We start from the raw sequence: 12,023 nt of genomic DNA, 5'->3' as shown, positions 1-12,023 counted from the left end.
CAACCTCATAGTCATTAGGAAAATGCAAATCAAAACTACAATTATCACCTCATGCCTGTGTGAATGGCCAACAAAAAGATAAGATAAATGCTGGTGAGGATATGAAGAAAAGGGACTCTTGTGTGCTGTTGTTGGGACTGATCCAGTCACAATGGAAAACAGTATGGAGAATCCTTTAAAAATTAAAAATAGAACTACCATATGATCCATCAATTCCACTTGGGGATATATCCAACAGAAACAAAAACACTAACCTGAAAAAGATATCTGTACTCACACGTTCATTTGTAATAGCCAAGACATGGAAACAACCTAAGTATCCACTGAAAGATGAATGGATAGAGAAGCTGTAGTATGTATGTGCAATGGAATATTCAGCCATTAAAAAAATGAAGGGGCCCTGACCGCTTGCTCAGTGGTTAGAGCGTCAGCTCATGGACATGTGTGGAGGCAACCAATCATTGTGTCTCTCTCACATTGATATTTCTTTTTCTGCCTCTCTCCCTCCCTTTTACTCTAAAAACCAATGGGGGAAAAACATCCTTGGATGAAGATTAACCAAAAAAAAAAGAAAAGAAAATCCAGCCATTTGCAACAACATGGATGGACCTTGAGGGTATATGCTAAGCAAAATAAGTCAGAAGACAAATACCGGATGATTTTTTTTTAAATGCAGAAACTAAACACAACAAAATACCTCTCCTCCCAAAAAATAAATTCACCGAAAAAGAGGTCAGATTTGCAGTCATCAGAGGCAGAGGAGGGATGGAGAGGACGGGAACTGAAGCAAGGTGGTCAGAAGGTACAAATTATCAGCTATAAGGTAAATAAGTACTAAGGATATAATGTACATGACTGTAGTTAACATGACTAATGTACATGACTATACTGTATAACAGATGTTAAAAGTATTGAGCAGACTTTTTCTTCAATTTATGAGATGATGGCCATAATCATTTCACAATATATACAAGTCAAACCATTAAACTTATATACAGATGTATGTCAATTATATCTCAATAAAACTGGAAAGAAAAAAAAGAAAACCTTTCCAACTGTAAGAATCCCAGTAGAGGCAAATCCAGAGAAGGCCCCTCAATTATGGAGCTAAAATGCTATCTATATATCCCTTGAAACACTCTTATCCAGCACCCCTGTGGATACATCAACAGACATCAAAGCAAAGCAGTTTAAGGGGAATAAGAGAACATCATGGGGTATGTATGGGAGAGGGAAGAAGACTTCATTGGATTCATAGTTATTTCAGAGGAAAATGAGATTCCATTGTGCTGACCTAAGCCCAAATATTAAGAGCTCAGGTTTGGCTCAATAAGGGCCCACAATGGGCTGGGCTGAGTGTCGGTACTCTGGCATGTACTCATTATATTCTCACACCAACCCTGCTTGTCTCCGTTACGGATGAGAAGCCAACTGGCCTAACCAATGTCATGGATCTAATCAGAGGCACAGACTTGACTGAACTTGGACCTTGTGAGTTGTGTCTCAATTTATTTACAACTTCCCATTCCAGACTTATTACTCCCGTCTTCATCTCATAAATTTTTAAACATTTAAAAAATATTAAAAAAAACTTGATATTTTTATAAAAATAAAAATCCTTATTTTTATTGAGTGGCCTGAAGGATGATTTCCTTGATTAGGAAAATTTGAGAGAGAAAACAATAAAACATACAAACAAAATTTATAATCCCAAGACACAGGATCACTTGGACTTTTTGGTTAATGTTGAGATTCTTAGGAACCAAGATGCTATTTTAAGGAAGGCTGGGCAACATATTTAGGGACTTCTGTACAGCTGATGTTACGCCTCCCTTTACCTTCTATAGACAGGGAACCAAGACTCAGAAGTTTTAAATGGCTTGTTCAAATCCACTCAGCTGTTATTTGGCCACACCAGCATCAATCCTGTGGACTGACTCTAGTTCTCCTTCTACTGTAAACACATTTTGGCTGATAGTTTCACACGTATAAGCTTTCTCTCCCCTGCTGGAATGTCAAGTTCATCTGAGCCGGCCCTGAGAATTTGTCCTTAGCACAATGCTTGGCATATTAGCTCATAATCTGCTATCATCCGTCAACCTTTCACAATATGGACCCCTAGGTCTGGGACAATCACACTGAGTTTCTATCATTTTTGTTGGGCTTTGGGTTAGAGGAATGAAAAAGCAATCTGGAAACACATTTGGAAGCACAAGACAATCCAACATAAATTCCACCTTGCCTGGCCTACCTGTAGCTCACCAGTAGGGCAGTAATCAGATGATCCCCTTATACCACAGTTGTGGTATAAGATCTAAAATTAACATTCAATATTATATGCGAGAAAACCGGAAGGGCTTCCAATGGCCTAACTACAAGTCCTCCCCCCCACACACAGTCTGCTCTTGTGGATAATGTTCCCTAAACACCCCTCCTGATCAGAGGACCAGGCATGGTTCCTGCTTATAGCAGTTCCCAGTCAGTCCCTGGACTTGCTCAGACAAGGCAATCACGTCCTCCCACAGGAACCAAGGGGCGTCCATCCTCTAGACACCACTAAGCCTGCCTGCCTCTCACGGCCCCTAGTTTACTGGGTTCCTGAGTGCAACCCTCATGTGATTATGTAACTAATCAAAAGCCATTTATCGTTAAAAAAAAAGATGGCACAATTCCAGATTCTAGACAGATCAAGTTTTCCTTTTGTACATACCTCCCATTACTATAAAAATTATTTCAGAAAAGAGGGAAGAAACAAGGAGTTGCTGCTCACACATCTGTTTCTCAGTCCACTGCATGTCAACATCACACAATCTAAGAGACTAAATGAAATGAGTTTAGGTGGGGGCCACAGGAAAAGTGGACCCTGGTATTAGGCTGCACAAATATTACTTAACAGTATAGCGCACTATGCAAATCCTTGAACTAAGTGAGAAAGAAAACTTATTTGGGGATCCAACTCCTAGCAAAATCTGGGTCTCTATCAACTGATCTAAAATCAAATAATAATTAAAGGGATTCAGCCCTGCTGGTACAGCTGTGGTGGAGCATCAACCTATGAACCAGGATGTCACCGTTAGATACTCGGTCAGGGCACATACCGGGTTGTAGGCTGGATCCCTAGTAGGAAGCGTACAAGAGGCAGCCGATCAATGATGCTCATCGTTGATGTTTCTCTCCCTTCCTCTCTGAAATCAATTTTGAAAAGTGTATTTTTAAAGGAGGGACTCGCAGCACATAGGGAACAGCATCAGGAATCCTCTCTGCACTGGACTGTGGGTTGTTTGGGGTCAGTGTGTCTAATCCAGTGATGGTCAACCTTGAGCTCGGCCTGTCAGCATTTTGAAAAACCGTAACTTAACTCTGGTGCCGTGTCACATATAGAAAGTTTTTGATCTTTGCAACCATAGTAACACAAAGATTTATATTTTTGATATTTATTTTATATATTTAAATGCCATTTAACAAAGAAAAATCAACCGAAAAAATGAGTTCGTGTGTCACCTCTGACATGCGTGTCATAGGTTCGCCATCACTGGTCTAATCACACCCAATCCTGATTTTCACCCAATGCTGAGCCACAATCTACTCAAAAGTGGCTGAGCCCATGCACATTAAAGAACATTTACTCTGTGAAGTCCATGTTCACTGAGAATAGCAGCAAGCTTAGCTCTCTCTCTCTCTCTAGGTTCAGTGAAGCTGTCTGAAAGATTACGGTTTCCCACACAGCTGGGCAGGAAGGTGAATCCTTAGGTGTGGGCTAGAAAATGTGAGACTGGCTCACTTCCACCTGACAGGCTACCAGTGGTGTTTCCTCACACCACAAAGGCCCTGCAGAGCCTGCTGTCTGCTGCAGACAGCCCCCCTAGCTACCCATGTGCCTTCAAAGAGGTACTACATGCACTTTGCTCCCAAGGGCAGGTTACTATCTGGATACTTCTGTACTTACTGATCCTTCCTAGTAGTCACAGGGCAAAAAATCATTACAGGAGCTGTAAAGTAAAGGGAGCATCTGTTTAGACTACCCAGATAGAATTCATGCCAAAGCCTACACTCTAAGACCTCAAAGTAGAAGCTAACACGGGGGAGAAAAAAATCAGCCAGTCTTCCTCAATATCCACTAGGAAGAGGCATGGGTGACCACAGGTTATTGAGCCAAGTTCATCTGCATAGAAGACTAGAGAAAGCCATAAAACCATAATGCTGAAAGCAGGACAGGGTGCCAGAAATCCATGTAGGGAGCTGGAAGGAAGGATACTCTCAGTTCTTCCCACTCCAACTCAGGCTCCGTTCTCCCACCTAAATTCTCATCCCTAGAAAAGACACATGGACACAGCTACCTTAAAAACTAGGTTTGTATTTCTGGTTAGGTTCCAGAGTGGCAGAACGCAAGAATTATACGATATCCAACCTGGTCCCCACCTCAGCTTGTTTGCCTCTCTCCCTCTCTCCCACAAAGATAACATTATACAAAACTTTATTTACAGGAAAACCAGTTAAAAATTAAGGGTGTGTACAAAAGTAGACATGAGAGCCAGAAATATCAATGCAGGGAAAGCTTTGGGGATTACGGGCACCGTATTCCACACTGGACCTGGGGCAATATATTGTGTACCAGGCAGGGAGAAGCACAGTGAATCTCAGTGCCAGTTTTAGGGGAAACCAATCACTCTAGGGGAAGTCTTAATTATCTAGCCACCCTTCTTCTGCCACATGGGTTCAGAGCCAGGTAGCGAGGAAAACAAAACACAAAGTCTTTGACAAGCCCCATAGAAAAAAGAAGGGCTCAGAAGGCATAGCGGGTCCGGATGTCCTCAAGCTTCTTGGACACCTCAGGTGGGGTTCGGTCCAGTTCTTCAGAGACATTCTTTTGTTTGTTGGGCTCCATAGAGTTGAACTGCTCACAGAGGTCTCCATCAATCACATTCTAGGGCATGGGAAAATGAGAGCAAAAGGAAAAGATTAGATGCCAAGAAAATGGCACCTGCTAAAGCAGCAGCTGCAAGGAGGGCTTTTTATTCTACAAACACCTTAACCCCACTTACAGAGGAGGAGCACGACTGTAAGGTGATTCTTAGTAGCCAGAGTTCAGATAAACAAGACTAACTGAAATCTTTTCTCTGGCTGTGCTCTGCCTGGAGTTCTCCCATTACTGTCTCCATCAATCTACTCCCTTGATGCTCCTTCATTCAGACTGTTCTGATTTTTTTTGGCACCAGACAATGTGACTTTTATTCTTAAATAACTACTATACAAAAGCATATTACAATAAAATTTATGTATAACTACAAAGAAATACTAATTATTTTTTAAAGAAACTGCAGACTTTTTCTCCATTGTATGTTTTAGACTCCTCTGTCAAAAATTAGTTGCCCAGCCCAGCCATTGTACAGCTTAGTGGTTGAGCATCGACATAGGAACCAAAAGGCCCCGAACTGATCCCCAGGTTGCAGACTCAATCCCCAGTAGAGGGCAAGCAGGAGGCAGCTGATCAATGTTTCCCTCTCATTGGTGTTTCTGTCTCTCTATCCCTCTCCCTTCCTCTCTCTCTCAAATCAATACATATTTTTAAAAAAATAAATATTTGCCCATATTTCTGGGCTTTCAATTCTGTTCCATTGGTCTGTATGTCTGTTTTTCTGCTAAAATGCTGTTTGAATTATTGTCACTTTGTAGTGTATTTTGAAATCAGGGAGTGTGATACCTCTGGCTTCTTTCTTTTTTCAAAATTGCTTTGGCTAATTTTTTTACAGTTCTGGTAAATCTCCATCACTATGCCATATTGTAGCAATTTTAAGGTAGAAGTTCCTAATTTACTTTAATTATTCCACATTCCAAATAGCCATTAAGCCATCATTTTGTTTTGTTTTTTTGTTAATCCTCACCAGAGGATATATTTTTCCATTTATTTTTAGGGAGAGTGGAAGAGAGACAGAAACAATGATGTGAGAAAAACACATCAATTGGTTGCCTCCTGCATGAGCCCTGACCAGGGCCCAGGCCGGGGAGAAGCCTGCAACCAAGTTACCTGCCCTTGACGGGAATCAAACCTGGGACACCACGGTCCCCAGGCTGACGTTCTATCCACTGAGCCAAATGGGCTAGGGTCAAACCATCATTTTAACAGTCTGGCTTTGACCAATGTTTCACGAGAAACTTCATCTGAAACCCAAAGCTTAGTTGTCTTTTTTTCTAAAACCATCAATTGATCAACACTCCAGCTTCATTACTCTGCAACTGTCTGGAGGTGGAGCCTATAGGCTAGCGTTCTGACTCAGGGAGATTCCAGCAGCCCCCCAGGGACAGGCTTGGTGAGGACCTGGCAGCCAGTGGGGGCCATGCAGTTGAAAAAGGAACTGTTCTGATTTAAAAAATATATATATATATATATATTATTGACTTGCGAGAGGGAGAGGGAGAAAGATAGAAACATCAATGATGAATCACTGATCAGCTGCTTCTTGCGTGCCCCCTACTGGGGATTGAGCCCAAAACCCGGGCATGTGCTCTGACCGGGAAATGAATCAGTGACCTCCTGGTTCATAGGTTGATGCTCAACCACTGAGTCACACTGACCCAGCAGGACTATTCTGATTTTTAAGGGAGTGAAAAGACCAAAGAAAATACTGGTTAAATGGGCTGATTCCCCCTTTCAACCTACATTTCCAGCAATGACCTACCTTAACAGGGAAATAATAAGAACGAAAGCTGAGGTGGTCTCGCCCACAAAGAGGAGGATGCTCAGACCGGAGATGCATTTCCACATGCTGGAAGAAGTCATGGTCCTAGGCAGAAGAAACAAAGAATCTGTGACTAAAAGACAAAAGTGATCTCAACTACTAGTCTGTGGTTTCCAGAAGCACAATGAGCAGAGAAGCCACTGATTTTTATCATAAAAATAGATGTTAAACATCTAAATCACTCCTCTGATGAGCACAGGTTGTCCTGCTACAACAAAATAGCTAAAGCTCGAAAGAAAACTTCCCTGTACTTGCAAAACATGAGAACACCACGTGTAAAGAGTGGTTTGTGAATTCAGATTCTTGATGCCGGCTTCCTTGGCTAGAATAACATAAACCAAATTTAGCCAATCCTAGATTTGACTCTAAGAGGTAAAAAGTGCCCCAGTCCTTATCACGCCATCATTCCTAATCTGTGGGGTTTGGTCTGGGGCTTTGGCTTATAATTAAGCCTATACCCACATCAGCCATACAAATGGCTTTTCCCATGGGGCTAAATAAATACATAAATAAATCGGGATTCTATCTCCTCAGGCACTTTTGTCAGCTTATAAAATTTCCAGAACACTCTTAGTTGCAGGTAGGGACAATGGATTTGCCCCCTTAAGCAGATTTAGCACAAAGAAAGCACCTTGGGAAGGCAAAAGCCAGAGCAGCGTGGGAGAACTCACCTCATGAGATGTGAACGGAACAAGGATGCCAATTCCTCCTGACAAGGTGGTATAGACAAGCGATTCTGAGCCTCCAGGGATCAGCGTGGTCTTCTGTAATGACAGCACTGTCTCCCCCACATGATAGTTCATGATCACCTCTGCCTGCAAGTCAAAAACAGACCAATAACTCTGTGGGCCCTCAGGAGCCTGTTCTAGATTCCCACAAGCAAGCAGTACCTCCAAAGGGCAGGTTTCACCTCTCAAAACCCCCAAATTACTAAAATATATTTTTAAAATGTTTTGTTTTGTTTTTTAAATATATTTTATTGATTGTTTTACAGAGAGGAAGGGAGAGGGATAGAGAGTTAGAAACATCGATGGGAGAGAAACATCAATCAGCTGCCTCCTGCACACCTCCTACTGGGAATGTGCCCGCAACCACGGTACATGCCCTTGACTGGAATCGAAACTGGGACCTTTCAGTCCACAGGCCGGCACTCTATCCACTGAGCCAAACCGGTTAGGGCTAAAAATGTTCTTAACATTTAGAGCTTAATGCCCTTACAAACATACAGACATGAGGTAATTTCTGATAAAACAGCCAACGCTAGGCGTGCTCTCTAAAAGGAAATCTATTTTTAGAAGTCCAGGAGGCTCTATTATAGAAGAATAGGGCCAGCACACACCTGAGAAGAGCTGGTGAGAATGGACCTATGCAGCCATCGTTTTCAAGGACCTCACTATGTTCCAGAGAGATTTTATGCTGCTAAATGACTCAGAAAAATTTCTACTCCAGAGTCATAAAAATGCAATAGTGAGTGACTTGAACACTTTAAGTCAAATCCAGTGTCCATCCGTCACAGGCTACATACTATCAACTTAGGGACTTCCATGCATGCAGGAGAGCACACACAGCGTAGTCACATGCACTGTGGATAATGCACTAAAACATGCTTCCTCCGTGAGGGTCAGGGGAAAGGTACTACACAGGCTGGCGCCTCTCCTTTGGGCCCCCTCCTGAATCTTACCTTCTGAGAGGCCCCATTGAGCAAGCCCCGGTCCCACAGGGCTTTGTTTCCTGTGGGGTCCTCATCGACTTCATCATTGGTGTTAGGTGGGAGCCTCACCTACAAGAAAGTGACAAATCACAGGGCTGGGTCCTGCATCTACTTACCTGCAACACCAAACAACATGTGTGCCCCAGGTCCTTGCAAGTAAGCCTAGGGGCACTGACTCTGGCAGAGGCCTGAGCCCAAGTCTCCTGCACCTGTTCTGGTGTCCTAGGAAGGAGAGACTCAAGACATTCAACCCCTGAGCAAGGGTCTAACACAGCAAGAGCAGAAAACAAAGACCACAGAATACAAACAAGAGAAGTCAGACGGGGCTTAAAACAACAAACCAAAATCCGGTCAAAATGTGAAAATAAACATTAGGCATTAGCTCAAACGGAACTATTATTAAATCATGTCCCATGGGGAGGAGGGAGGTGAAAAGGGGGTGAGGAAAAATAATAAAAAAAATTGATAAGATTTAGAGAACACAAATTCTTTTTAGAGTGAGCCTTAATAGGGCTAAATTTTATACCCAATTTTACTTCCCATACTGGAGATCATAGTCCTGGGTTCTTGCCTTTACCACAAACTAAACCAGCTTTTATACACATCACTATATATAACCCAAGTAATATCAACTCACCACACAAATGTTGCCAAACTTGTCTGCCCCAGCCACAGTGTCATAATCGAGAAGGCTAGCTGTAGTGACCCACCGGGGGTAGGTGTCATCGGCAAAGATGATGAGCTGGTTCTCATTACGCTTGTAGCGAACCCAGATGAAACTTTCTTGGACGTCAGACACAATGACTCTGTGCCCAATAGTCTGGATCCCAGAGATGTAATTGGCAATATGCTGGAAAAAACAAGGACAACAATGGGTATAACCTTGAGGTTCAGAACCCACAGAAACTCCAGCTTCCCCTGAATGCAACATATATAGGGTCTGTAGAATAACATACACCAAAGAATAGTAGTCATCAATGAATTCCTAGATGGGGAAAAGAGCTAAATGGTTTTAATATAGTATCACAACAAAGTGAATCATAGGAATTTTTCCCTAGTGCATATAAAACTTATGTTTATACTACACTGTAGTCTATTTAGTATGCAATAGCACTGTCTAAAAAATTGCATATACCTTAATTTAAAAACACTTTATTACTAAAAACTGCTAACCATCTGAGCCTTTAGCAAGTCATAACTTTTTTTGCTGGTGGAGGCTTTTGCCTCAATGTTGGCTGCTGACTGATCAGGGTGGTGGTTGCTGAAGGTTGGGGTGGCTGTGGCAATTCTTAAAATAAGACAACGGAGTCTGCTGCCATCAATTGACTCTTCCTTTCACAAACTATTTCTCTGTAGCATATGATGCAGTTTGACAGCATTTTGGAGCCAATCCTCTCAAACCCTGCCAGTGCTTTAACAACTAAGTTTATGCAATATTCTAAATCTTTTGTTATTTTAACAATCTTCAGAACGTCTTCACCAGGAGTAGACTCCACTCAAAATATCACTCTTTGCTCATCCATAAAGCAGCAACTCCCCATCCATTGAAGTTTTATCCAGAGACTACAGCAACTGAGTCACACAGCTTCAGGTTCCACTTCTAGTTCTCTGGCTATTTCTACATCTGTAGTTAGTCCTCCACTGAAAGTGTTAAGACCCACCAAGTCATCCATGGGGGCTGGAATCAACTTCTCCTAAACTCCTGTTAATGTTGCTATTTTGACTTCTTCCCATGAATAAATGTTCTTAATGGCATCTAGAATGGTAAATACTTTCCAGAAGGTTTTTAATTTACTTTGTCCAGATCCATCAGAGGAATCACTATCTATAGCCTTACAAAATGCATTTCTTAAATGGTAAGACTTGAAATTTTAAAAAATTTTGTTTAAAGACTTGAAAGTTCAAATTACTCCCTGATCCATGGGCTATAGAATGGGTTTTGCTAGCAGTCATGAAAATAACATTAATTCCATACATTTCCATCAGGGCTCTTGGGGTCAATGAGCAGTAATATTTTGAAAGAAATCTTTTTTGTTCCCTTTTTCTGAGCAGGTCTCAAAATGGGCTTAAAATACTCGGTAAATCATGTTATAAATAGATGTGCTGTCATCCAGGCCTTTTCATTCCATTTATAGAGGCAGAGCAGATTTACATAGGGTAAATGAGCACCAGCATCAATGGCCCCTAACAAGAGAGCCAGCCTATCTATCCTTTGAAGCTCTGAAGCCAGGCACTATCTGTCAAAGTCCTAGCTGGCACCTTTTTCTAGAATAAGGCTGTTTCACCTACACTGAAAATCTGTTTAGTGTAGCCATGTTCATCAATTATCTGGTAACTTGCTGTACTTTCACCATCAGCACTTAACATGTTATAGAGATGGTGGCTCTTGCCAGCTTCAATGTTTTCTTTTGCAGCTTCCTCACTTCTCTCAGCCCTCATAGAATTGAAGGGTTAGGGCCTTGCTCTGGATTAGGCTTTGGCTTAAGGGAAGATTATGGCTGGGTTGATCTATTCAGACCACTAAGTTTCTCCATATCAGCAACAAGGCTGTTTTGCTTTCTATCATTTGTTCACTGGAGCAGCACTTTTCATTTCCTTCAAGAACTTTTACTTTGCATTTACAACCTGTCTGGCACAAGAGGCTGAGCTTTCGGCCCATCCCTGCTTTGGACACGCCTTCCTCACTAAGCTTAATTATTTCTAGCTTTCGATTTAAAGTGAGAGATGTGTGACTCTTCCTTTCACCTGAACACTTAAGCGGCTATTGTAGGGTTATCAAATGACCAAATTTCAATGTTGTTGTCTCAGGGAATAGGGAAGCCCAATAAGAGGGAGAGAGATGCAGAGTCAGGGGAGTGGTCAGAACATACACCATTTATCAATTAAATTATCTGTCTTACATGGCATGGTTCACAGGGCCCCAAAACAATTACAGCAGTAACATCAAAGATCACTTATCACAGATTACCAAGAATTACCAAAATGTGGCACAGAGATATAGGGTGACCAAACGCTGCTAGAAAATGGCATGGATAGACTTGCTTAAACAGGGTTGCTACAAACCTTCAATTTGTAAAACGCAATATATGCAAAAGAGCAATAAAACAAGGAATGCCTGCAGAGAAATATATTCCTAATTCTCACGGTTAAATTCCATATAGAAGTAAGCAGGACAGAAACATGGTTCTTAGAAAGTTTGAAGAAATCAAGAAAACCAACTTTTCATGCCCGTCTAAAATCTCAAGGGCCTATTTCTGAATCTGAAATTAGATGACTGTAACAAGGTCCTAATAAAGACCTGATTTTAACAGTACCAGGCCAATGCCCCTCCTTCCTTTCTCACTAGCTACATCTGGGGCTTTCTACCATCATATTTACCTTGTTCTCACATTTTCGAAGTAACTTCTTTTTTCCCAGGTCATAGACTCGCAGAAGCTTCCCCACACCAATCAACACCCTACCCTGGAATGGGGCAATGGCAGCAGGGACCTCTTCCACTGGAGTCTGTGAGGAAAAACAGGTAATGCAGCTATTAGAACATACATGCTAGCCCCACTCTCTCAACCCAAAATGCC

The 12,023-nt window shown here is 41.9% G+C and overlaps 1 protein-coding gene across 4 annotated transcripts in view; it reads right to left on the bottom strand.

The window, feature by feature from the left end:
• Positions 1-4,334: 4,334 nt before the first annotated feature.
• Positions 4,335-12,023, bottom strand: part of SF3B3 (splicing factor 3b subunit 3) — a 43,817-nt gene continuing 36,128 nt past the window's right edge. For all 4 annotated transcript variants that reach the window (XM_036346956.1, XM_036346955.1, XM_036346954.1 and 1 more), the window contains 6 exons: positions 11,827-11,952; positions 9,086-9,298; positions 8,419-8,517; positions 7,409-7,552; positions 6,678-6,782; positions 4,335-4,924 (listed from right to left, as the gene is read on the bottom strand). In XM_036346956.1, the coding sequence (XP_036202849.1) occupies positions 4,784-4,924; positions 6,678-6,782; positions 7,409-7,552; positions 8,419-8,517; positions 9,086-9,298; positions 11,827-11,952 (828 nt within the window). In that variant the 3' untranslated portion in view covers positions 4,335-4,783. The remainder of the gene's footprint in view (positions 4,925-6,677; positions 6,783-7,408; positions 7,553-8,418; positions 8,518-9,085; positions 9,299-11,826; positions 11,953-12,023) is intronic.

The sequence above is a fragment of the Myotis myotis genome, unplaced genomic scaffold (assembly GCF_014108235.1).
Source record: "Myotis myotis isolate mMyoMyo1 unplaced genomic scaffold, mMyoMyo1.p scaffold_m19_p_19, whole genome shotgun sequence".
NCBI classification, from domain to species: Eukaryota; Metazoa; Chordata; class Mammalia; order Chiroptera; family Vespertilionidae; genus Myotis; species Myotis myotis.
Note: the sequence above shows the minus strand (reverse complement) of the source record. Positions and strands in the feature narration are given on the sequence as shown.